This window comes from Rhineura floridana, chromosome 3 (genome assembly GCF_030035675.1).
Source record: "Rhineura floridana isolate rRhiFlo1 chromosome 3, rRhiFlo1.hap2, whole genome shotgun sequence".
In the NCBI taxonomy this organism is placed as follows: Eukaryota; Metazoa; Chordata; class Lepidosauria; order Squamata; family Rhineuridae; genus Rhineura; species Rhineura floridana.
In genome coordinates, this window is record NC_084482.1 from 224,132,086 (window position 1) to 224,159,343 (window position 27,258).

Sequence of the window (27,258 nt, forward strand, 5' to 3'; positions counted from 1 at the left end):
TGCGATTGTTTAGACTTGAAACAAAGAAAGTGATTTGTAATCTGTAAAAAAAAGTCATGCAGGAAATAAGCTTTGACTGGATGAGAATTGCTACACATGCAAACATACAGTATAACTATTTATTTATTTATTAAATTTATAACCCACCTTTCATCCGGGAAGGTGCCCGGGGACAAACAAAAACACTAAAAGCACTCAAACATCTTGGAACCAAAAGACTTTAAATCATATTAAAATAAACCATATTTAATAACACATTAAAGCAAAACATCTTAAAAACACCTTTTTAAAATAGTATAGAATAAAAAATAGTATAGCATCAACTAGAAGCCAACATGGATTTGTCAAGAACAAACCCTACCAGACTAATCTTATTTCTTTTTTTGATCGGGTAACCTCCCCGGTAGACTGTGGGAATGCTGTAGACATAATATATCTCGACTTCAGCAATGACAAAGTGCCTCATAATATTCTGGTTAGCAAGCTAGCTAAATGTGGGCTGGATGGAACAACTATCAGGTGAATCCACAGTTGGCTACACAATTGTACTCAGAGTGTTTATAAATGGTTCCTTCTCAAACTGGAGGGAGGTAACGGGCGGGGTAGCACAGGGCTTGGTCCTGGGCCTAGTGCTCTTCCACATTTTTTTTAATGACTTGGTTGAGGAGGTGCAAGGAATGCTTATCAAATTTGCAGATGATACAAAACTGGGAGGGATAGCTGATACCTTGGAAGACAGAAACAAAATTCAAAGGGATCTTGTTAGGCTGGAGCATTGGGCTGAAAACAACTTCATAGGGTAATTGCATAAAACTTTGCACTTAAAGGCCTCACATTGCTGCCTGTTACTGGGAGGAAGCAGATGATGGAGTATTTATTCCAGGACCCTTTGTGTGCCTTGGCCTACGTGCGCTCCTGCAGTTAGCTGAGGGTAGTGACCTTGAGTGCCAGGCTGAGACGAGATAACACAGCTTGTCCCAATCAAGCCCTAAGGAACTTCTGTCTCAGCTCATGAGAGCAGTCTGTTTCCCAGCTATGATCTTACCCTGCTTTTCCACACTAGATGTTTCGCACAATTCCTCATCGCAGAGCCATTTTGGTTTAGTCAAACCCAGGACTTCTTGACAGGAAGAAATGACAATAGAAAGCAAAATATCTTTTAATGATATTTTTATGAGTGGGTGGTGCCTTGTAAAAAATAACATGTTTGAATCATTTTTTTTGTGCCGTGAAATATTTTCTGGGGGGGAAAAGTTCCATAGAACGTGGATCCATGCACTATTGCTATCTTTTGATTGCATTCCGATATTCAGATCTTTCCAGAGCCGCTGAAGTGGACTGCCTTCAAGTGGATCCCGACTTATGGCGACCCTATGAATAGGGTTTTCATGGTAAGCGGTGTTCAGATGTGGTATACAATTGCCTTCCTCTGAGGCTGAGAGGCAGTGACAGGCCCGAGGTCACTTCATGGCTGTGTGGGGATTCGAATCCTGGTCTCCCAGGTCGTAGTCCAACACCTTAACCACTAGACCACACTGGCTCTACCACACCACAAAATCACAGGAGGCAAGGCATGGATCTTAAATTGGTATCTTACTGTTTTGTTTTCCATGGGATCTTCCCACAAACAACAAATCACTAAACAACTGCAGGGCAGGCAAAAGGCGGCCAGCAGACCTTGTGATCTGAAATGTGTGGGTGTGCCACCATGCCCTGAAAGATTATTAGCTGGGAGAGCATGTGATTTTTTTCAAATAGGTTTTGATTTGAATTCTAAAGTTTTAGGTCTGAACTGCTTTGCTGCCCTGGGCTCCTTCTTGAGGAAATTATTATTTATTAGATTTATTAGTCGCTTGATACCCAAAGGTCACCAAGCAACTTACACAATGTTCAAGCAAAACAAAGCAGACTATAAAAACATTACAAACAGCAAGATAGCAATACTGCCCCCACAGGAGGCAGGAGAGAAGGCAGCCAAAGGCAGGAAGGAAATCTAATCAGCCCTGAAGGGCGCTGTTGTGTCAAATGAACCTACTGTTCCCATTGCCCTTCTCCTCCTCATACGGTTGGACACAGCCACAGGGAATGCTCAGCTTTTATTCGGTGTAACCGCAGGCTCCAAACGCCCCAGTCCATGCCAGTGATTTCACTCAAGAGCTCCTCTGCAGACACGCAAGTGCAGCCCTTACTTTACTTGTTCAAGCAAGGCTGTTCCTTTCCAGGCAGCTCTTACCTCAGCCTTTATCTGGGGCAGACATGAAGAAGGGGGAAAATAATCCTCTTGCAGTTCCCTTCCTATGTTTCTAGGTAAATAAATGTTGAGGTGAAGGTGTCCCACTGAATGAGGTCTGCTTCCCTGTCTGCACTTACCCTCTCTTCAGGGACTCAGGCTAGCTCCTTCCCATAAGGACCGCAACTCACTGGGCATCCAGGTTCCTCCAGCAGGAGACCTCTCACTCTTACTTGATAGGGACTCTAGCTTGGCCATCTGGCACTAGGCTTCTTCCCTCTTGAGCTCCGTTTATAGGACTTGAAGCATTTTGAAGGTCATTCCACGCATCCAGCTAACGCCAACTATAGGAGTGGAAGCATTTTCATGCCATCTGTAGCTAACGCCAGCTGTTTTCTATCACAGTCCCCTGTGGAATGGTGCCCTGATTCTGCACCCAAATAGGTAGGAAGCAGGGTGGCCCCTTGTGGTCCTTCACAGGCACCGTCTCCTTAAAAGGGTTGGTTAAGGGGTGCAGATAACAGTTGGTATAGCACAGTGGGGAGGACAGCCTGGCTGGGAGTCCAGAGTCTGTGAGTTCAAATCCCTGCTCGTGTCTCCTGGGCGTCAAGGGCCAGCTAAAGATCACCCCCACAGTGAGTGGCTCAGGGGTTATGTGCCCTGCCACCTGTGCAGCCGTGGGCAAGCTGCATAGTCCCAAGGAGCCCAGTTGCCCCCCAGCTGGCACTTGCGGACAAGGAAGGGGCTGGCTTGTGCAGGTGTGGCAAGCTGAGCAGGTCCTAGCCAGCTGGGGAGGACTAGCCTCAGGGGGAGGCAATGGGAAACCCGCTTACCATGAAATCCCTATTCATAGGGTAGCCATAAGTTGGGATCGACTTGAAGGCAGTCCATTTCCAGGGGTACAGAAGACAGCCCAGGATGGGATCGTTCATAATATGAACTACAGCCTGGGATTTGAAAACTCTCTCTCTCTCTCACACACACACACACACACACACACACACAGAGAGAGAGAGAGAGAGAGAGAGAGGGTGGAACTGCTGGAACAATGTGCATTTTATTAGCAAGGACATTTTACAACAAGGTAGTAACAGACGACACAGAAGGTAACAACTGGCACCTTACACAGACTACCCCAAACAAAACGTTCACTATACACACAGCCACCACACAGAGCCTCCAGGCCAGAACTCCAAATACGGACGAAAAGGCAATTTATACTCTCAAGAGTTGGTAACTATGTGGGACTGATGCCTCATCGCTACACATTTAATCATGTTCATCAAACGTTCTGTTATCATTGCTGACGGGCGGGTGGTCCAGGGACGACAACAGCAGACAGAACAGCGTCCATCTTTCTTTCTATGCGGTGTAGTGCCTCCAAAATCTCCTCCTTCCATTTTTCCGTATTGTCCTTCAGCATTTCTGTGTCATTCCTCAGTTTTTTAAATTCTTCACCTTTTTAAACAAAAGAAAGGCATTCCGTTACTATAGCCCACAAAGGGGCAGGCAGGCATTACAGTGAGTGACTTGACGAAGAGTGCTGTAAAGAATACAATTCAATCCCCACCACGGCGGCTTGAAATTTTGTGTAGGCCAAGTCTCCAACTCACCAGTGTGAGAATGTCTAAGGCTGCATACATGCCATACTTTTAAGAAACTTGTAGTTTGTAAGGGTGCTAGGAATTGTACCTCTGCAAGGGGTAAACTAGAGTTCCCAGGATCCTTTGGAGGAAGTCATGTGCTTTGATTCCAGACAATGGTCGCTCTGCTGCAACAAAGTAGGGTGTAGACCTGGACTTCATGCTAATATTGCATGGTGTTAAAAAGATTGACATATGCATTGCACATCAATCAGATGGTATATCTGTACTTTACGGAAATATTTTTTGTTTTGATAAGCATTTCCAGCTGGATGAAAAGATCTCTGCCTTATGTTCGAAAACAGTACAAAATAAACATCTGTCGTGGCAGGGAGTGGGAAATCATACTGTTTTTAAAACTATTTTCAGACAAACATAAAAGGCAATTCATAACAATATGAATCCATACCTTGATAACTGTTTGAATTAGAAGACGTAGTTCAGTAAATTTACTTACTCAGCGTAGAACAAGCAGGGCACTGTTGGCTAACGTACCACTGCTGTACATGACTGTCAGTGGCAGATGCCGATCTACTAGTAACAGAGGTAGGACTAGCGAGAAGATCACCAGGACTACTTGCTGCTTGCTCCAGGGATGCTTCGAGGAGTCCTAGAGGAGGGCAACCCAAAGCAGAGTCAGTCATGGAAGCATCCAGATCCTCTTCCTCCTCCTTTATTTCTTCGAAATCGTTCTGCTGTTCTGGAAGGAAGAGGGCTTTCTCCTGGTGGGAGGAAGGACCGAGGAAAGATGGAAGAGAAGGAGGAATTCTTTTGAGTTCATCTTCAGATATCATTGGATCCTCCTGCTCATGTCCTTCAGCCTCTTCTCGATATCTTGTCAGCCTCCTCTTAGCTTCAACTGAAAAGGCAAATTGTAAGAGGTGTTTCAAAACATGGTTGCTTTTTATAACTCTAAGACACCGTGCAACTACTTCAATCATGCTATACATACAGAGTATTACGATTCTCATATTGTCTATAATTCACACAACACTTAAGCTCTCCACCTAAAGTTTTGCAATGTGAAAGGCGGAATAGCTTTCTTGAAAACAAGCAGGGGGAGTCCTTTCTCCGGTGTGGGGCAGTTGCAGCTTTTGTCTTGCAGCATTGTTCTCTGAACAGCGTTATCAATTTTAGAAAATAAGGTATCAAAAACTCAAAAATCTTCCAAAACTTCTAATGCTCCAAAAGGTTTTACCGCCCTCTCTTGTATGAGAACTCTGGGACAGACGATGAAGCTGAATTCTGGGAGATTCAGACCAGACAAAACAAACTATGGGATTTGCTTCCACAAGAGGCGGTTAGTCTACCAACTTGGATGGCTTTAAAAGATTAGACAAATTCATGGACAAGGAGAAGGCCATCAATGAGTACTTTTATTGTTGTCACTACAGTATTGTGCTTTCAGGCTGTATACTACCTTGCGATATTCTATATGAAAGTGAGGTCCATAAATATTTAAATAAAAACAAACTAGCAAGCTGTTTGAGACCTAAATACCTGAAGAGGCAACTTCCCCACTATCAACCATCTCAGGCCGTACAATAGGCAAGGGAGGCTCTGTTGGTGGGACAGCTTCTGGCTGTTGCTCGATGGGTGTTGGCCTGTGAGAGGGCATTGTCAATGACAGTTCTCCATTTGTGGAATTGCTTTCATTGTCTGTCTCCCACGCATCGACCACTGAAACAGAGAGAGAAAAACCAACATGAGTGGGGGGGGGGGGGAGAAAGGGACTGTCAAATCAAGAAAGCAACCAAATCAACTCCTGTGGACAATCCCAGAATGCAAAATCCCAGAATGCGCATGCCTTCACAGACATGCAAGGGAGGCCAATCCTGCCACAAATCAGACTCTCTTGCAGTCCATGCAGAATTACAATCATGGGAAATGCTTCACCATCACTACTCGCTAATTCTATGTTATGCCACATCAACATGGCAGCCATTTTGTGACTGGTGCCCCCCCAGAACTCTCTTAAAATTTGAAATGTGCCACCTGCTCCAAAAAGGTTGGCGACCTCTGTTCCAGATGTTGCTGAATTGCAACCCTTTCGCAAGTATGGCCAATTGCCAAGGGTGATGGGAGTTTTATTTATTTTTTTATTGAGAGCCAGTGTGGTGTAGTGGTTAGAGTGTTGGACTATGACCTGGGAGACCAGGGTTCTAATCCCCACACAGCCATGAAGCTCACTGGGTGACCTCGGGCCAGTCACTGCCTCTTGGCCTCAGAGGAAGGCAATGGTAAACCACCTCTGAGTAGTGTGGTGTAGTGGTTAGAGTGTTGGACTATGACCTGGGAGACCAGGGTTTGAATCCCCGCACAGTCATGAAGCTCACTGGGTGACCTTGGGCCAGTCACTGCCTCTCGGCCTCAGAGGAAGGCAATGGTATACCCGCTCTGAATACCGCTTACCACGAAAACCCTATTCATACAGTCGCCTTAAGTCGGGATCGACTTGAAGGCAGTACATTTACATTTTATTATTTGATTTAGATCCCACCCTTCCTCCCAGCAGAAGCCAAGGGCGGCAAGAGCCCGGTTGTAGTTCAGCACTGTCTGGAAAGCCAAAGGTTCCCTGCTCCTGATATAGTTAGATCATAACATGGAGAAAGTGATGGTCTTTCTATATTGGCCTTCCCCAACCTTGTATTCCCAAACATGTAGAGGATGCAACTTCCATCAACCCCAGTCCCAGTTTGGTGGAAGCTGCTTTAGACGTACCACCTGGGCCATGAGAGTCTTATATATAAACTTGTTTCATTGACTAAGCGAGAGTACTAAGTGCAAATGCCAAAATTTTTCATCTTGTCAATGTGTCCAATTATTATGGACAAGGTGCTTGGACAGGTACGTGCAACCACCTCGGTACTTGATCCTTGCCCCTCTTGGCTAATAAAAACTAGCAGGGATGGAACAGTTGGCTGGGCCAGGGAAGTGATAAATGCCTCTTTACGAGAGGGAGTGGTCCCTGGCTGTCTGAAAGAGGCGGCGGTGAGACCACTCCTGAAAAAACCTTCCTTGGACCCAGAAAATTTCAGCAGCTACAGACCAGTAGTGAATGTTCCATTCCTGGGCAAGATCTTGGAACGAGTGGTTGCTGGCCAGCTCCAGGCACCATTGGATGAAACCGATTATCTAGATCCATTTCAATCGGGTTTTAGGCCTGGTTTTGGCACTGAGATGGCCTTGGTCACCCTGTCTGATGACCTATGTCGGGAGAGAGACACAGGGAGTGTAACTCTGTTGATTCTCCTTGATCTCTCAGCAGCTTTTGATACCATCGACCATGGTATCCTTCTGGAGAGGCTCGCGGAGTTGGGAGTTGGAGGTACTGCTTGGCTGTGGTTCCGCTCCTACTTGGCTGGCCATCTCCACAAGGTAGTGCTTGGGGAACATTGCTCGACACCGTGGGTTCTCCAATGTGGGGTCCCGCAGGGGTCAGTTTTGTCTCCCATGCTCTTTAACATCTATATGAAGCCGTTGGGTGCGGTCATCAGGAGTTTTGGAGTGCGTTGTCATCAGTACGCTGATGACACGCAACTCTACTTCTCCTTTTCATCATCCTCAGGTGAGGCTGTCGATGTGCTGAACCGTTGCCTGGCCGCGACAATGGACTGGATGAGAACTAACAAACTGAGGCTCAATCCTGACAAGACTGAGATGCTGCTGGTGGATGGTTTCTCCGATCGGATGGTGGATACATACCCTGTCCTGGATGGGGTTACACTCCCCCTGAAGGAGCAGGTCCATAGTCCTCTTAGACTCTTCCCTCTCACTTGAGGCTCATGTAGCCTCGGTGACACAGAATGTGTTCTACCAACTCCGGTTGGTAGCCCAGCTACGTCCCTATTTGAGTAAGAAGGACCTCACATCAGTTGTACATGCTCTGGTAACCTCGCGTTTGGACTACTGCAACGCGCTCTACGTAGGGCTACCTTTGAAGACAGTTCGGAAGCTACAGCTAGTGCAAAATGCGGCAGCCAGATTGCTAACAAGGACCAAGCGGTCCGAGCATATAACACCTGTTCTGGCTTGCCTGCACTGGCTCCCAATATGCTTCCGGGCCAGATTCAAAGTGTTGGTATTGACCTATAAAGCCTTATACGGCACGGGACCACGATATCTGTCGGAACGCCTCTCCCGATATGAACCGGCCCGTACACTACGGTCTACTACGAAGGCCCTCCTCCGGGTTCCGTCTCATAAGGAGGCCTGGAGGGCGGTGACAAGATCTAGGGCCTTCTCAGTGGTGGCCCCCAAATTGTGGAACAGTCTCCCTGAGGAGGTGCGCTTGGCGCCGACACTACTATCCTTTCGGTGCCAAGTTAAAACCTTCCTCTTTTCCGAGGCATTTTAATTTAAGTTAACTTAATTTTAAATGTGTTGTAACTGATTTTAGATTATGTTGTTTTTACATGCTCTGTTGTATTATATTGTGTGATTTTATTGTACTCTTGTGTTCACCGCCCAGAGAGCTATTGCTAGTCGGGCGGTATAAAAGTGTAATAAATAATAAGAATTATTATTATTATTATTTAAAAATCCAGCTTAAAAAAAAACCTTGAACGATCAATATGAAAAGGTAAGCAGAAGACCCTGCAAATACAAAGATTTTTCTGTTAAAACTCACCGGGCTTTTTGCGTTCTCCAAAGGGCGGCTTCCCGGCCGCAATCCAGATCAAATTTACTTCTTTATAGAAGGGAGGAGGGTGCTTGACTCGGACTTGTCCGGTGGCCGCCTCTATGCCCTGATTGAAAAAGTCGATCTTCAGACGCTTCCATTTCGCACGGAGTTGACACGTGGATCTAACGTACCCCATGGCAAGCATATCATCCTGCAAGGCTCTCCAGTATTTCTCGTTAGTAGCTGTACTACTACTCATAAACACCTTGATGCCAGGGCTGCGTGCTATTATAGAGAGCATTTTTTGGGCTTCGTCTCTTGTCCATCTATGATAACATGCAAGAGTGAGACATTGCATTGACCATGTATATAATAAATTGACAAGCTATGTCTGTAGCAAACTTAATTGGTTTGGGGAGTCTGGTAGGTTAACTTCTGTGCACTTCCCCCAGAAACCAAGACAGTATATATACTCTAGCACTGACCTACACCCTGTATTCATCTCTTGTCCATCTGCAGTAACATGCAAGAGTGAGACACTCTCTCTAGCAAAACTAATTGGTTTGGGGAATCCTGTTGGTTAATCATTGCACACTTATTTTATTTATTTATTATTTGATTTATATCCCGCCCTTCCTCCCAGCAGGAGCCCAAGGCGGCAAACCAAAGCACTAAAAGCACTTTAAAACATCATAAAAACAAACTTTAAAACACATTAGAACAAAACAACTTTAAAAACATTTAAAAAAAAAAAAAAAAAAGCTTCCCACAGCATATATACTCTAGCACTGACCTACAGACTTTCTTGATCCTTGTGAACCACTGAGATGCTTAATGCTGGGAGGAAGGGCGGGATATAAATCTAATAAATAAAATAATTAACTAATTAATAACTATAATAATAATAATAATGTGAGGAAGTATGTGATATAAATCTAATTAACTAATTAACTACTACTACTACTAATAATAATAATAATTGGAATCAAAAAATCACAGTGGAGGCCAAACTTCAGAGTCAGCTGAACAAGAGAATACCACACAGAGAAATCATGCACGTCTGTGCACGTATCACAAAAGAACATGCATGTGAACTGCAGTCTTGTACGTATTTGCCTGTTATCTATGGGGTTGTTTTAAAACCAGCAACAGGTGCCAGTTGAGCTGTTTGATCCGACAGAAGACAAAGTTTGAGTTTCTCAGTCCACAAATCTGTACATAACCCCTTTGGAAACAAAATTCCTCAAGCACCCCTAGACCTGATGCTTTTTCCACACTCCAGACATCATTTATCTCCTGTGTGGGCTTCCATATGGATAGCAAGTGTTGTGCTTGTAAATCACCTTTTCCAACATGCAGGACACTCTTTCCTCTCCTCTCCCTTAGGAGTTTTTTCAGCTCGTAAGTGGGCTGGACTTTCATAGAAGTTGCTCTCCAGACGAGCAATGGATTTATTATTCATCTCACTGTTTTTATCTTGCTCTTGCTTCTTCATTCCTTCTTGATTCCAGACATCCTCTTCAACATCTGGACACTTATGGCTTTCTCCAAACACTGGCTGCGCTTTGCTTTCGTTAGCCATCTCCCACACATCCCCTCCTAAAATAAAGCAAACATTTACTATTGTTTATTCAACAAAAGCGAATCGCTTCCTACGTAGCATCTCAAAGCAATTTCACAATAAAAACAACTGCATTACAAAAACAGTAAAAATCATGTACATTTTGAATGCAGTGCTTCAAAAATTCCATTACTTCCAGTGATGCTACCGGTAAATGATGTTGCAAGTCGTTAACATTCATACGTACAATAAGCTTCCAATAAGTGGCAAAAAAAAAAAAAAAAAAAGGATCTGGTGTCTCAATATCCTTGAAGGCTCACAAATGGTGTTCAGGTTTCTCATAGATGGCAATCTTTTACTATTTTGTTTGTTAGATTTATAGCCCGCCCTTCCTCCCAGTAGGAGCCCAGGTCGGCAAATGTTCCAAATGTTATTGCAGTAAATTGGTAAGACACACATCTTTTAAAGATTGACAGCCTTGCAGCAATTAACAAAATATATTAATAAAGCTTTGGATCTAAAGCTCATGTTTGCATCCTCAAAAATGGACAAAATGTTGTTTATAAAATAAAAATATATTTTTTTTAAAAAATGGACAAAATGAAAACTGTGGAATAACTTGTATAGAAGTTATTAAGAAGTTATTAGGAATTGTATAGAAGTTATTAGGAATTCCATATTAGGAATTTCTTTGAAAACATTCATCTAAAAGGCCCTTACAAATGGGCATTCCCATCACAGAGGGCAATGGGTACCCCAATGACCACAAACATGCCAACATTCTGGAGCCAGACTGGAGATCATACAGGATACCGGAACCAGAGCCATGAATCATTTGTGACAAACTTCTCACCAAGGCAGAAATTGATTTTGTCGACTGGCTAGTCCAACGTTTCCCCATTTTTGCTCACTCACAGCACAACCAAGCTCCGTGTTTCGGATAGTTTTTAAACCTGTAAGAGGCCCTGTTCTCAGTTTAAGCAGCTTTCTGCAGAGTTCTGATACTAGGCCCTGGCCTCTTGTGTTAAAAGTATAGTCTCAAGCCAGGATGAAATTTCTATAAAAATCCCACAAATTGCACTAATTCCACAGCATAGGGGCAACAGCAAAAAAAGGCCTATTGTGGGGGTCACTGACCTAAGATATTCTCTAGGGTGCACTGCCACTATAGCAGAACTGATGGTAAGTGATATTACAGGTCTGTACAGTAGTATAACACAATGGGGAGAGCCTGGCTGTGAGTCCAGAGTCTGTGAGTTCAAATCCCCGCTCGTGTCTCCTGGGTGTCAAGGGCCAGCTAAAGATCACCCCCACGGGGAGTGGCTCAGGGGTTACGCGCCCTGCCACCTGTGCAGCCGTGGGCAAGCTGCAGAGTCGCAAGGAGCCCAGTTGCCCCCCAGCTGGCAGTTGCAGACAAGGAAGGGGCTGGCTTGTGCAGGTGTGGCAAGCTGAGCAGGCCCTGGGCAGCTGGGGAGGACTAGCCTCAGAGGGAGACAATGGGAAACCCCCTCTGAATACCGCTTACCATGAAAACCCTGTGAATACAACCAAAAAAAGGATTCATAGGGTTGCCATAAGTTGGAATCGACTTGAGGGCATATAACAACATACAGGGATAGGTGGTCCCTTTCAGGTAACTTGGTCCTGATTTGTTATCTGTTAACAAAGAGACATTAAAAATGGCCTGGTAGCTGATCGGCAGCTGCTGTAGTCCCCTCAGCACAGGTGTAAGATGGGCACATTCAGGTGCTTCACATTTACTGATGAACTTTATGATTTTATAGTTTTTACTGTTGAAGTTATGTGCCTTCAAGTGAATTATGACTTATGGTGACCCTATGAATCAGTGACCTCCAAGAGCATCTGTCATGAACCACCCTGTTCAGATCTTGTAAGTTCAGGTCTGTGGCTTCCTTTATGGAATCAATCCATCTCTTGTTTGGCCTTCTGCTTTTTCTACTCCCTTCTGGTTTTCCCCGCATTATTGACTTTTCTAGTGAATCATGTCTTCTCATGATGTGTCCAAAGTATGATAACCTCAGTTTCATCATTTTAGCTTCTAGTGACAGTTCTGGTTTCATTTGTTCTAACACCCAATTATTGGTCTTTTTCGCAGTCCATGGTATGTGCAAAGCTCTCCTCCAGCACCACATTTCAAAGGAGTTGATTTTTCTCTTATCCACCTTTTTCACTTTCCAACTTTCATATCCATACATGGAGATCATTCATGGTCTGAATGATCCTGACTTTTTGTTGTGTTTTTAGGTTGTATACCGCCTTGCAATATTTTATACGAAAGTATGGTATTTAAATATTGCTTCCAAGTACCTAAAGGAGCGACTTCCCCACTATCAACCATCTCGAGCTCTATGATTGGCAAGGGGGGCCCTGTTGGCAGTGCTGCTTCAAGCTGCTGCCCGAAGGATGTTGGCCTGTGACAGGGCACTCTTGGTGACGGCTCCCCATTTATGGAATTGCTTTCATTGTCTGTCTCGAACACGTCCACCACTGAAATCGAGAGAGAAACCGATGTGAGTGGGGTGTGGAAGAAAGGGGGGCTGTGAAATTAGGGAACAAACCAAATCAACTGCTGTGGAGAATCCAAGGATAGAAATCTGCCTCTGGCTGGACACGTTTTCAAAGACTTGCTGGGAGAGTCAATCCTGTCAATCATGAGACTGTACCGATTCACTTGCAAGTCCATATAGGATTAAATTGAGAATACTTTTTAGCCAGGGCAATCCTTAGCTAGGAGAGCTGAAACTGGTGATAAATGAAACCTAGGGAAGCTGCTAAAACTAGTACCATGAAGCCAATGTGTCTCTCTCCTGGCCCTGGTGCAATCCCCAACTCAGCCAATTGTCTTCTCTCTCTGGGCTTTCTTCTTCCCAGGGCTGTGCAATGACGGCAAAGGCTGCGCGGCTGCTCTGCCAGAAGATATGTTGCCTACATACATCCCCCTCTCTGTTCATTTGCTTCATGCCTCCATCCTGAACACAATAGCAAGCCTCAGCTAGCAGGAAGAATCTGCCTGAAAATCCCTTCCCTCAGTAGCCAAACTTCAGATTCTCTTCCCCCAATGCTGTCTCTCTTTCTTTCACTTACACTCTCTCTCATGCACACACATATATATACAGCTGTCCCTCTGCAGGTTCATGTGATGCCCCTGTATGTATAATGCTGTAAATATGGTAGGTGTGGGTATATGGTAAGTCGACTGAGTGAGAGGGGGGAGTACATGGGCTGGAATGCTGCAGAATGTATTATGATTGGCTGAGCGTTTGAGTGTCTGAAGGTATAAATGAGAGGATGACAGATTAGTGAGAGTTCAGTTGGTGGGAGTTCTGAGGGAGGTTGGAGTTGGTTTTGTGGGTTGGATTGGATTAGGCTGGTAGTGAGGCAGGTTATTGATGACTAGAAACATAAAGAGAAAAGCATCTGATGAAACCATACTCTTGTTAACTATACCTTTAAGTAATCTTGTTATTCCTGAGTATATAAATAAATATTTCTTGGTTTACCAGAACGCCTGATCCTTGGCTGGGGATATCACAGACCAGAAGGGTGGGCAGGGCATATACCAAGGTTGGGAAACAGTATCAATGGTGGCAGCGGTGAAGAGATAGTGTAACATCATCAGGTATCCAGAGCAACCCAGGGCTGTAATCTTTATAGGCCCAAAGATACAGGGGGGTTGTGGCCTGCAAGTGCACCCAGACACAAAGCAGCAATAAGCCAGGAGGAGACTAAGGCACAGTCTTAAGGCAATATTGTTTTACAGGGAGTGACTGGGGTGCTGCCTAGCAGTGGGATCTTGAGAGATCTTTGCTACAGCCGGTGAGAGAACCATTTAAAGACCAGGACCCTGAGGTGGGACCTTGACAAAGTAGTGACCACAGGTGGGATCCTGGCAGGTGGCGCCTGAGGTGGGATCCTGACAGGAAGGGGCCTGACAGTTCACTCACAGTTTCCAAAACCTATTGCCAGCATTATGATCAGGAGAAGGGCCTACAGAGCTAATCCCATGCCTCCCAGCAGTGTTTTCTTTTAAATGTGATACACTGTCCACCCACCCCATCTGAAGGACCCAGGCAGGAAAAATAAACAGCGCAAGGGGGCACTCAAAAAAAGTCTCCATAAGTACAGTAGCTGGGCTCCAGAAGCACAAGATGGGAGCCTATGGAGGCTGATGCATAACAGCAAACAGGGCTCTGCCCAAACTTAGCCACCACCTCCTGCATTCTTACTTATAACCAGGAGTGGTACTGCCTGTCAACTTCCTCTTTCTCAATCTGTGTTCTACCTAACAGGGGGGAGTTTGGGTACAAAACTAGACTTAGATGCTTCTGACTCTGTTTGGAGCTCTCTGCCGTCTGTCCCAGAAGCCACCAGTGATGATGGAAATGTGCCCATCTGCACTTCTTGCAAAACCAATGAAGAATCTTTTCATGGTTGCGTATATACAAATCCCAAGAAGACGGAAATGTAAAGGAAAAGGATGAGCACGGAAGATAAGGAGTAGCTATGAGCAGAAGAGAGCGATTATTGTGAATGTATGAGCCACTGACTGCAAATAAAAACAATTGTTTTTATGGCAGGTTAAAGATCATGATCATCCAGCTCTTCAACAACAATAAGGTAGAAGACATGAACCTTGTTATAGATAAGACTGTAGGTCAGGAGTAGGAAACCTGTGACCTTGCAGCTTGCATCACTGCTAGTAAGCATGACTAATGGCCAGGTATGATGGAAGTTGCAGTTCAGCACCATTTGAAGGACCAAAGGTTCCCCATACCCAATACTAGAAGGATCATCAAATGGAGAAAATGGGAGTCGTTCTATATCAGCCTTCCCCAACCTGGTGCTCTTCATATGTTTTTGAGCTACAACTTACATCAAGCCCAGGATGAAGGCTGCCTCAGATACACTTCCGGGGCCAGGAGAGTCTCATACAAATTCATTGACTTCGTTCGATGACTGAGAGGGAGTACTAACTGCAAATACCAAAACATTTGTTTTGGTCAATGTGTCCATTCATGGCAAGATGCTAGAATGACAAATATGAAAAAGGAACCAGAAGACCCTACAAAGGTTTTTCTGTTAAAACTCACCGGGCTTTTTGCGTTCTCCAAAGGGTGGCTTCCCGGCCGCAATCCAGATCAAATTTACTTCTTTATAGAAGGGAGGAGGGTGCTTGACTCGGACTTGTCCGGTGGCCGCCTCTATGCCCTGATTGAAAAAGTCGATCTTCAGACGCTTCCATTTTGCGCGGAGTTGACACGTGGATCTAACGTACCCCATGGCAAGCATATCATCCTGCAAGGCTCTCCAGTATTTCTCGTTAGTAGCTGTACTACTACTCATAAACACCTTGATGCCGGGGCTGCGTGCTATTATAGAGAGCATTTTTTGGGCTTCGTCTCTTGTCCATCTATGATAACATGCAAGAGTGAGACATTGCATTGACCATGTATATAATAAATTGACAAGACAAGCTATGTCTGTAGCAAACTTAATTGGTTTGGGGAGTCTGGTAGGTTAACTTCTGTGCACTTCCCCCAGAAACCAAGACAGTATATATACTCTAGCACTGACCTACACCCTGTATTGGAAAAAGGGTCTGTCAAATATATGCAATCCCCTAACTACCCCCTTTATGGTAGAATGAGTCAGACAGCATGACCTTGGCTGGCACACATCTTAATCTTGGGTTTATGACCTAATAGGAGTGCTGTGCCAACCTGCAGTGAAGGAGCTCCCAATAACAGGTAGCTTATCAATATTGTTATGACTACAGAAGATGAAGTCACTGGGGGGTGTTGGACTGACATAGTAAACACCCAGCAAGTGCTACATGGCAGTACCAACTATTGGACAGGAGTCTCTGCCTGGTTAAAAGCACAGAGGCTCAGAGCAAGGGAACACAAGCCATTGGACATCAGATACTGAACACTGATAATGCAGTGTCCTGAAGGCTCCCTTCCCTGTATTAGGGGATGGGGCCTTCCCCAGTCATTGAATCAGGTTGTATGTTATCTGCTGTATGTTGTTGTTGTTATATGCCTTCAAGTTGATTACGACTTATGGCGATACTATGAATCAGCGAACTCCAATAGCATGTTATAAATCACCCTGATCTTGCAAGTTCAGGTCCATGGCTTCCTTTATGGAATCAATCCATCTCTTGTTTGGTCTTCCTCTTTTTCGACTCCCTTATTTTGAGGCTGCTCTCGTTAGGCGGCATAGCTGATGATGCTGGAGGTGCTCCTTCAGATAGGCTGGGCCGAAACCGTGTAGGGATTTAAAGGTCGAAACCAACAACTGGAATTGGGCCCAGAAATCAACTGGTAGCCAGTGCAACTCTCTGAGCACTGGAGTTACGTGATCTCGCCGGCGGCTGCCTTTAATCAGGCGAGCCGCCACATTCTGTACCAGTTGCAGCTTCCAGACCGTTTTCAAGGGTAACCCCACGTACAGCGCATTACAGTTGTCAAGGCGAGAGGAGACCAGGGCATGTACCACCGATGGGAGCAGATGATTGGGAAGGTAGGGGTGCAGCTTCCATATCAGATGGAGTTGATACAGTGCTGCCCGGCTTCCATGGACAGTTGGGAGTCAAGAATGACCCCAAGGCTGCGGACCTGGTCTTTTAGGGGCAGTTGTACCCCATTGAGCACCAGGTCCAAGTCCCCTAACCTTCCCTTGTCTCCCACGAACAGTACCTCGGTTTTGTCAGGGTTTAGCTTCAGTTTATTCCTTCCCATCCAGGCACTCACCGAGTCCAGGCACTTGGACAGGGTTTCTACAGCCAACCTCGGTGAAGATTTAAATGAGAGATAGAACTGTGTGTCATCTGCATATTGGTGACACTGCAGCCCAAATCTCCTGATGATTGCCCCCAGCGGCTTTGTATAGATGTTAAATGGCATCGGGGAGAGGATGGAGCCCTGCGGCACCCCACAGGTGAGAGGCCAAGGATCCGAAACCTCATCCCCCAATGCCACTCTCTGGTACCTATCAGAGAGGAAGGAGCGGAACCACTGCAAAACAGTGCCCTCTATGCCTAACCTTATGGTTATGGTGACCCTATGAATCAGTGACCTCCAATAGCATAAACCACCCTGTTCAGATCTTTTCAGCTCAGGTCTGTGGCTTCCTTGATGGAATCAATCCATCTCTTGTTTGGCCTTCCTCTTTTTCTACTCCCTTCTTCCCCCCCCCCAGCATTACTATCTTTTCTAATGAATTATATCTTTTCATTATGTCTCCAAAGTATGATAACCTCAGTTTCATCATTTTAGCTTCTAGTGATAGTTCTGGTTTAATTTGTACATCATAACCCACCAAAACCATGTAAGAAGCCTTTGGCAACAGATTCCTCAAGCGTCCCTGGAAATAAGCAGGTTGCCCTGACCTGAATCTCTTGCCACATTCCAGACATGGTTTCTCTCCTGTGTGGGCTATTGCATGGATAGCACAGTGGGGAGGAGAGCCTGGCTGGGAGTCCAGAGTCTGTGAGTTCAAATCCCTGCTCCTGTCTCCTGGGTGTCAAGGGCCAGCTAAAGATCACCCCTACAGGGAGTGGCTCAGGGGTTACGTGCCCTGCCACCTGTGCGGCCTTGGGCAAGTTGCATAGTCCCAAGGAGCCCAGTTGCCCCCCAGCTGGCACTTGCAGACAAGGAAGGGGCCGGCTTGTGCAGCTGTGGCAACCTGAGCAGGCCCTAGCCAGCTGTGGAGGACTAGCCGCAGAGGGAGGCAATGGGAAAACCCCTCTGAATACCGCTTACCATGAAAACCCTATTCATAGGGTCGCCATAAGTCAGGATCGACTTGAAGGCAGTCCATTTCCATTTAGGTGTTGATTTAGAAAGCAAACCTTTTTCCACATGCAGGGCACTCTTTTCTTCCCTCTCTCCTATGAGTTTTCTGGGCTTGTAACTGGGCTGGGATTTCATGAAAGTCACTATCCAGACAAGCAATGGAGTTGTTATTCCTCTTGCTTATATCTTGTTCCTGCTTCTCCATCCCATCTTGATTCCAGACATCCTCTTCCATGCCTGGGCACTCACTGGGTCCCCCAAATACTGGATGTGGCTTGCTTTCGTTGTCTGTCTCCCACACATCCCCTCCTGAAACAAAGAGAGAAAGTAAGCATTACTATTATTTACTTAATTGCTATGTGCTATATCAGCTGTGTAGTCATTTCTATACTGCTTTATCTTTAAGTGGTGTACAGAAGATAAAACAGCGAATATTATAAAAACATACAATAAAACCACAATACAAACGCATACATAATACAAATCAACAAGTAAATATTAAAACACTTCTCCACTCAACATCTCTCAAACCTCCTGGTTCTCACTCAGGGTTCCACACACACAAATCACCCCCAAAGTCTCACAAGCTTCCCAAAAATGGTGAACAGAAGGATGCGGGGGCAGCTGGAAGATTTGTTGCAAGATTTTATATGGAAGTGCAGTCTATAAATATTTTCATTAAACAAACTGCTTGAGATCAAGTACCTAAAGCGGCGATTTCCCCACTATCAACCAGCTCAGGCCCTACAATCGGCAAGGGGGCCCCTGTTGGCAGTGCTGCTTCCGGCTGCTGCCCGAAGGATGTTGGCCTGTAACAGGGCATTCTTGGTGACGGCTCCCCATTTGTGGAATTGCTTTCATTGTCTGTCTCCCAAACGTCCACCACTGAAATTGAGAGAGAAACCAACGTGAGTCAGATAAAAAAAAAAGGGGGCTGTGAAATTTGGGAACAAAACAAATCAATTTCTATGGAGAATGCCAGAACACAAAAGCTGCCTCCAAGTGCGCATGCCTTCAAAATCTTGCTGGGAAGGCCAATCCTTCCAAATGTTAGACTCTCCTGATTAACTTACAGTTCCATATAGAATTACATTGAGAATACTGTTTAGACAGGATAGCCGCTAGCTAGGAGTGAATCTGGCGATAACTGATAGAGCTCTTAAAACTAATAGCATGAAGCCAATGAGTCTCTCCCCTGGCCCTGATCCAGCCACCAACTCAGCTGATTGGCTCTCCTCTCTGTGCTTTCTTCTTCCCAGGCCAGCGGGAGACTATGGGGCTGTGCAATTAATGCAAACGTTGCACGGCTGCTCTGCCAGGAAATGTTTAACCCACGTACTTCCCCTTTGCCTCTCTAGATGCTTTTGTCCCCTGCCGACCCCCCTCCTCGCAGTGCCATTTTAATTCATGGCTCGATCAGGAAGGAGGCCACTCAGTTTCCAAAACTTGTCTCCAGAACGTTGATCAGGAGCAGGGTCTGCAGAGCGAATTAGACGGTTGGACTCACTGTGATAAGCTCATTTTCTGCAGAGGATGTAGCGGGTTCGCTCCACTAGGCAGGATTATGTAAACGGAGGACAACCCAAGTGGATGGGAAGCCCACTCTCAGTTCACAAGTGCCACAGCTTAACAGAATAGTACCCAAGAATGCGAAGGCAACAATAAAAACAGTAGACATAGAAACAAAAGCATAGAGGAAGTACAAATAAGCTGCAGATGCCCTCCACTCCGGCCTTCAACTGGCTAGTTGCACAGTACTAAAAGCAGCATCCCCTGCAGAAGTTGAACTTATCACAGGAAGGCCCAAATTCTCTGCAGTGGAGGGGATCCTCAGATGGAATATACCAAAGTGATTCCCGTCAGGTGGGCACACTGGAGCCTCAACAGATGCGTACGTAGTTAGCTCGCAGTGCCTCATAAAGGTTTGATGTTGGAGATATAGGGTTGTATTCACCTAAGCCCTATCCCAAGTAATCCATTAAAATCAATGAACCTAAGTTAGAAATGTCTATTACTTTATTTATTTATTTTATCACATTTATATACTGCCCCATAGCCAAAGCTCTCTGGGCGGTTCACAAAAATTAAAAACAGACTGAACATTAAAACAAATATTTATTTTATTTATTTTAATATTTTTATTTATTTATTAAATTTATATCCTGCCTTTCCTCCCAGAAGGAGCCCAGGGTGGCAAACAAAATACTAAAAACACTCTAGAATCATAGAACAGTAGACTTGGAAGGGGCCTAAAAGGCCATCAAGTCCAACCCCTAGCTCAATGAAGGAATCGAAATCAAAGCATTTTAGCTTCTAGTGATATGGTTTAATTTGTTCTAACACCCAATTATTTGTCTTTTTCGCAGTCCATGGTATCTGCAAAGCTCTCCTCCAACACCACATTTCAAATGAGCTGATTTTTCTCTTATCCGCCTTTTTCACTGTCCAACTTTCATATCCATACATAGAGATCGGGAATACCATGGTCTGAATGATCCTGACTTTCGTGTTCAGTGAACATTTTTGCATTTGAGGACCTTTTCTAGTTCTCTCACAGCTGCCCTCCCCAGTCCTAGCCTTCTTCTTCTTTCTTGACTATTGTCTCCATTTTGGTTAACGACTGCGCCAAAGTATTGATAATCCTTGACAAGTTCAATGTCCTCGTTGTCAACTTTAAAGTTACATAACATTACATAAATAAAGCCGTATGAACAGAATATCCGTCTTATGATATGTGTAGTAATTCCATTCACTTTAAAATTTTAGCTGTTTAGGTCAAACTGGCATTCTGTTGCGCTTAGAATGCTTCCAACTATTGATATTACAGCCACACTCACACAGTTCCGGAAAACCCTTTTGAAATCTCCATGAACTCCTGAGGTAATATTTATATATTAAAGCATGCCTTCTAGAGGAGCCAACAGGCTCTCTTGCTGTTGCCCTTGGAAATGGTCCCCCTGCCCTTCAGGGCCATGGAGACAGAGCTCTCTAAAGAGAAGCATTCTGATCCTACTGATCTAGTGGATTCAGGGGGGGAAAGAGCGGGAAAATCTTCAGCTAGAGAACTCCCTCGCCTCTGCCCAGAAAACGAACTGCCTTTGTCAGCTGCTGAAGGAGAAGGAGCCTAACTTCTCCACGGAGATCGTCCTGAAACTCTTCCTCACTGGACATCTCTCCACTTTTGTTTCTGAGGGGAGATAGATCTGACACGTTTAACCTCCGTGTTGACACAATTTGAGGGGATCTCCTTGTATGGCCCATGACCTCCGGCCACTTTGCAGCTTTGACAGTACATAAGGGCTAACCCCCCCATACACAAAAAACTCCTTTCAAACTGAACATCCACTGGGCTCCGCTTTCATTTCACACTTCAGTTGAACCAATGGTGTAACAAAATGGCCACCCTGCTAGTTAGGCTGTTTCTGTGATGCTTCTACAGAAGAGTCAGCCTGCTGGCAGGGGAAACAGCAGAGCCTGGGATTTCCTTCTTGTCAGAACTGCCCTCACAGATAAGCCCTTTTTAGCAGACAGATTGAGCTAGTTTCTCTACTATGCTGGTGAACTGGCCTTTCAGGAAGGGGCCTGGGATGACATCACATGTCAGAGCCAGAGCTGAGGAGGCAAAGGAAATTTCCCGCCGTTTTGCCTCACGGAGCTGGTGGCTAAATAAAGTCATTTTTTCTTCTTAGGGGAGGCAATGAGGCTTCCTACCCTTTTCTGGGCTGTGCCTCAGAGAAAAGTAAGCATCTGGTGCTGGTCCTAGCCGAGGACCCTGGTCATGACCTTATGAATCCAGCAGCAGAATTTGGTCTTTAGGCCTGTGCCGTCATGACTGGGGACAGTGGGGACTCCAGCTGATCGAGGCCACCAGGGCTGTGGAGTCGGAGTCGTGGAGTCGGAGTGGGGAGCAATTTTGGGTGGAGTCGGAGTTGGAGTGGGGAGCAATTTTGGGTGGAGTCGGAGTCGGTAGAAATGTACCGTCTCTGACTTCCAAATACATTTTGATTGACAAGAAGCAATTTTGGGTGGAGTCAGAGTGTAGAAAAATAGAGGAGTTGGACTCAAGAGTCGGAGTTGGAGTCAGACAGTGGAAAAATAGAGGAGCCGGTGTCGGAGTCGAAGGTTTGGTGTACCGACTCCACAGCCCTGGAGGCCACCCACCATTTCCTTCACATTTGCTTCTGCTGCCTTGGCCTTTGGTACAACACTGTTCATCAACATTAGGTCTCGAGATGTTGTTGGAATACAACTTCCATCATCCTTGGCTGTTGGCTAAGTTGGCTGGGATTGATGGGAGTTAGGTCCCCAGATTTATTTATTTATTTTATTTGTATCCCGCCCTTCCTCCCAGCAGGAGCCCAGGGCGGCAAACAAAGCGCTAAAAACACTATAAAAACATCATAAAAACAGATCTTAAAATACATTAAAACAAAACAGTGTTAAAAACATTACAAAAAAAACTTTAAAAAAGGGTTAAAACATTATTAAAAAACATATTGAGCAATTCTAACACAGACACAGACTGAGATAGGTCTCAACCGAAAAGGCTTGTTGAAAGGGGAAAGTGTTCAAAAGGCGCCGAAAAGATAGCAGAGATGGCGCCTGCCTAATATTCAGATGTTGCTGGACTACAAGGCTGGAGTATGTTGCTCTACGATACTCGTACAAGGCGGACATGCGTCTGCTTGCAATGGCTGCCCAGCCACCATCATCCAACCATTTCTCCTGGGACTTGGCCCAGTCCCCATGGCTCTGGGGAGACACTCACACCACTGAAACCGGAGTGGGTGCACCCCGGGCTCTGCATCTCCATCCTGGTAATTCAAAGTCTGGTGGGGTTGCTGATCCTCACCAGCTCATCCACTACTTGGGTTTGCCTGTCCCTGGCAGAAACTAACTTTCCTGAGGAGGCAGACACGCCACCATGGGCAAACTGGACTCCCTTTGCCTCCGCAGAAAAGTCCATTGACAGGATACGACTGCACATTCTCCTTTCACAATGGAGGCAAAATCCATCACAGACAGAACTGAGAGCCCTCCCACTAGAGAGGGTCACCAACTTCCATAATCCTGCCAAGTGACGTATGTGTGAGGGATAACCCATCCAAGGATCCTCTCCTCAACTGCAGGAAAATCCAGGGATACCAAGAAGCCTTCAGCCCCCCACAGCTTTCTTTTAGATGCTATCCACGGCCTTCGCACCCTATTTGAAGGAAGCAGGCAAGAGAAATAAATAGCGAAAGGTGGCATTCAAAAAAGGCTCCAAATGTTCAGTTTAGCCAAGCTCCAGAAGCACAAGATGGTGAGCAATGGAGGACATGGCATAAGAGCAAACAGGGCTCTACCCCAACTTAGCCAGACCCCATTTGCTTGCCTTTTTACTTATAACCCATCCAAAGGTGGCACTGCCTGTCAACTTTCTCCTCCTCAATCTCCTCCCCAATCTAAGTGCCGCCCTCGTACAACTCAGAAGGAAGGAGGAAGGGGTCTAGACTATCACTAGTTGGATCTGGTTCCACCTACAGTGTTGAGCTACCTGCCTTCTGCCCCATCAGTCTCAGTGGGCACCAGCCACCACAGGCGGTGGAAGCGTCCCCATCTCCGCTTCTTGCAGACCCAGTGAAGAGTAAAACAAAGAGCCTTTTCCACAGCTGCATATATAAAACCCAAGAAGACTGACATTCAAAGGAAGCGGGCAGAAGAGAGTGATTACTGTGAACGTGTGAATCCCCTACCATGTAAATATTGATTGATTGATTGATTGATTGATTGATTGCACTTGTATATCGCCCCATAGCCGAAGCGCTCTGGGCAGTTTACAGCAATCAAAAACATTAAAACAAATATACAATTTAAAACACATATTTTTAAAACAATTTAAAACACAATTTTAAAATTTGAAACAATATAAAAACAATTTGAAACACATGCTAAAATGCCTGGGAGAAGAGGAAAGTCTTGACCTGGGCCCGAAAAGATAACAGGGTTGGCACCAGGCACATCTCATCAGGAAGATCATTCCATAATTTGGGGGATAGCACTGAGAAGGCCCTCTCCCTTGTTGCCACCCTACGAGCTTCCCTTGGAGTAGGCACCCGGAGGAGGGCCTTTGATCTTGAACATAGTGTATGGGTGGGTTCATATCAGGAGAGGCGTTCCATCAGGTATTGTGGTCCCAAGCCATGTAAGGCTTTATAGGTTAAAGCCAGCACCTTGAATTGAGCTCGGAAACATACAGGCAGCCAATGCAAGTGGGTCAGAATCGGTTTTATATGTTCGGACCGTCTGGTCCCTGTTACCAATCTGGCCGCTGCATTTTGCACAAGCTGCAGTTTCTGAACCATCTTCAAAGGCAGCCCCACGTAGAGTGCATTGCAGTAATCTAATTTGGAGGTTACCAGAGCATGGACAACTGAAGCCAGGTTTTCCCTGTCCAGATAGGGACGTAGTTGGGCCACCAACCAAAGTTGGTAGAAGGCACTCTGTGCCACTGAGGTTACCTAAGCCTCAAGTGACAGAGATGGTTCTAGAGAACCCCCAAGCTACGAACCTGCTCCTTCAGGGGGAGTGCAACCCCATCCAGGACAGGTTGGACATCCACCATCTGGTCAGAAGAACCACCCACTAGCAACATCTCAGTCTTGTCTGGATTGAGCCTCAGTTTATTAGCCCTCATCCAGTCCATTGTCGCAGCCAGGCACCGGTTCAGCACATTGACAGCCTCACCTGAAGAAGATGAAAAGGAGAAATAGAGCTGCGTGTCATCAGCATACTGATGGCAATGCACTCCAAAGCTCTGGATGACCGCACCCAACGGTTTCACATAGATGTTGAACAGCATACAATTTTAAGGGCAAATTAATAAACACCATGAAGCCCCTTGACAACAGTGAGGCAGACATGGATCTTGTTACGAATATTAATATAGATCAGGAGTGGGAAACCTTTACCCTTCCAGATGTTAGCCCTGCTTGCTTAGGGCTGATGGGACCCAGGTGTGGTGGAAGTTGTAGTTCAGCAACATCTGCAGCGCCAGAGATTCCCCACTCCTGATATACATTAATCATCATATGGAGAAAGTGATGGTCTTTCTGGTCTTTTCAGTATCAGCCTTCCCCAATCTGCTGTCCTCCAAATGGGGGTTCCCTCGTATCAACTCCAGGACCCAGGATGTCAAAGGCTGCCTTAGATATACCACATGGGCCATGAGAGTCTTCTACGACTTCATCTGCTGGATTGGATGACAGATAGTGTAGTAACTGTAAATGGCAAAACATTTACATTGTTCGACATGTCCATTCAAGGCAAGATGCTAGAATGACAAATATGAAAAAGGAACCAGAAGACCCTACAAATAGGCAAATTTTTGTTTAAAACTCACCTGGCTTTTTGCGTTCTCCAAAGGGCGGCTTCCCAGCTGCAATCCAGATCAAATTTACTTCTTTATAGAAGGGCGGGGGGTGCTTGACTCGGACTTGTCCGGTGGCCACCTCTATGCCCTGATTGAAAAAGTCGATCTTCAGACGCTTCCATTTTGCACGGAGTTGACACGTGGATCTAATGTATCCCTCGGCAAGCATATCATCCTGCAAGGCTCTCCAGTATTTCTCATTAGTAGCTGAACTACTGCTCAGAAACACCTTGATGCCGGGGCTGTGTGCTATTATAGAGAGCATTTTTTGGGTTTCTTCTCTTGTCCATCTATGATAACATGCAAGAGTGAGACATTGTATTGATCAACATGACAAATGCTCTTTCTCTCTCCCATAGAACTACGTGGTTTAAGGTTTGTTAACCTTTGTGCGCTCCCTCAGAAACTAACTGATATACTCTATACTCTAGCACGGCCCTATGGCCCTCCTTGATCCCCAACATCACCAGGTAGGGCTGAGGCAGACCCTGCCTCAGACCATTGAGGACCACCATCAATCAGGGCAGAGAAGATGTGGCTAAACCTGTTGCCTCCAGCTGATGTTGGGACAGCAGTTCCCATCAGCCCCAGCCAGCATAGTCAATCATCAGGAACAATGGGAGTTGTAGTCTAACAACATCTGGAGGGCCAGAGAGTTAGCCACTCTTCAGGCAGACAGCACCGAGTAAAATCAACCAATCATCTGACATGGTAAAAGCACTTCCTAGGTCATGTGCATATTTATCTGTTATATATGGGTTGTTTATACTTTCTAATTTTTTTTAAAAAAAAGACCAACAGATTAGTTTATCATGTAATTTGCTTAGAAACCATTTTGGCAATTAAGCGGTATATAAATTACTTCATTATCATCATCATCATCATTATTATGAGCAGCTCAACCTGAGATGAAACAGAGCTTGAGAACATCCTAATCTATAAATCATTATAAAAAAAACCCTTCGGAAACAAATTCCTCAAGCAGGCTGCCCTGACCTGAATCTGCTTCCACACTCCAGACACGGCATCTCTCCTGTGCGGGTTTTCGTATGTATATTCAGTGCTGATTTACGCGCAAGCCTTTTTCCACACGTAGGACATTCCTTCCGTTTCTCTCTCTTATGAGCTTTCGGATGGAGTGGAAGTTCATAGAAGCTGCCGCCCAGAAAAGCCATAGACTTGTCATTCCTCCTTTTATTTTTATTGCCTTCCTGTTCCTGGGTTCCACCCCAATTCCCAATGTCCACCTCGGTGCAGTTATCACCTTCCTCAAATAAAGGATGTGCTTGGCGTTTGCTGTCTGCCTCCCACACATCCCTGCCTGGAACACGGAGAAGATTAACATGAGCACAAAGAAGAAACTGTCTTTCACATCAGGGAACAAAGAAAATGAATTGTGGACAATCCAAGAATATAAAAGCCAGCTCTGACCGGACATTATTATCATCATTTATTTCATTTGTTAATTCAAGTGTTCTCTAACGGACTTACAACAGATTTAAAATGCATACAGAAGTTTAGAAAAAGAATCACAGATATTTTTTTTTAAAAAATTCCATCAATAAAATCTAATGCTCCTGAATACAGCAAAAGCCAAACACAGACATACATAATAGCCAATAAAAACTTAGAAACCCACCAAGTAACCAAAAAAAATTTGGGACAGCACACATAAAGGGCTAAAGGCGCAAGTGAAGAAAAATATATTTCCCTGGCATTGAGAGATGGAATAGGTTCAGAGGAGGGCAACGAGGATGATCAGGGAACTGGAAACAAAGCCCTATGAGGAGAGACTGAAAGAACTGGGCATGTTTAGCCTGGAGAAGAGAAGACTGAGGGGAGATATGATAGCACTCTTCAAGTACATGAAAGGTTGTCACATAGAGGAGGGCCAGGATCTCTTCTCGATCGTCCCAGAGTGCAGGACACGGAATAATGGCCTCAAGTTGCAGAAAGCCAGATTTTGACT

General features: G+C 45.3%; 1 protein-coding gene across 1 annotated transcript in view; it reads right to left on the reverse strand.

Moving 5' to 3' along the window:
• Positions 1 to 249: 249 nt before the first annotated feature.
• The window catches only part of LOC133381742 (uncharacterized), a 41,298-nt gene continuing 14,289 nt past the window's right edge, over positions 250 to 27,258 (reverse strand). Inside the window, exons 8-18 of the mRNA XM_061621142.1 lie at positions 26,286 to 26,610; positions 25,260 to 25,579; positions 18,584 to 18,763; positions 17,935 to 18,187; positions 15,170 to 15,489; positions 12,387 to 12,566; positions 9,841 to 10,096; positions 8,504 to 8,823; positions 5,374 to 5,553; positions 4,331 to 4,732; positions 250 to 3,688 (exon numbers count right to left, since the gene is read on the reverse strand). Coding sequence (XP_061477126.1) covers positions 3,528 to 3,688; positions 4,331 to 4,732; positions 5,374 to 5,553; positions 8,504 to 8,823; positions 9,841 to 10,096; positions 12,387 to 12,566; positions 15,170 to 15,489; positions 17,935 to 18,187; positions 18,584 to 18,763; positions 25,260 to 25,579; positions 26,286 to 26,610 — 2,897 coding nt within the window. The 3' untranslated portion in view covers positions 250 to 3,527. The remainder of the gene's footprint in view (positions 3,689 to 4,330; positions 4,733 to 5,373; positions 5,554 to 8,503; positions 8,824 to 9,840; positions 10,097 to 12,386; positions 12,567 to 15,169; positions 15,490 to 17,934; positions 18,188 to 18,583; positions 18,764 to 25,259; positions 25,580 to 26,285; positions 26,611 to 27,258) is intronic.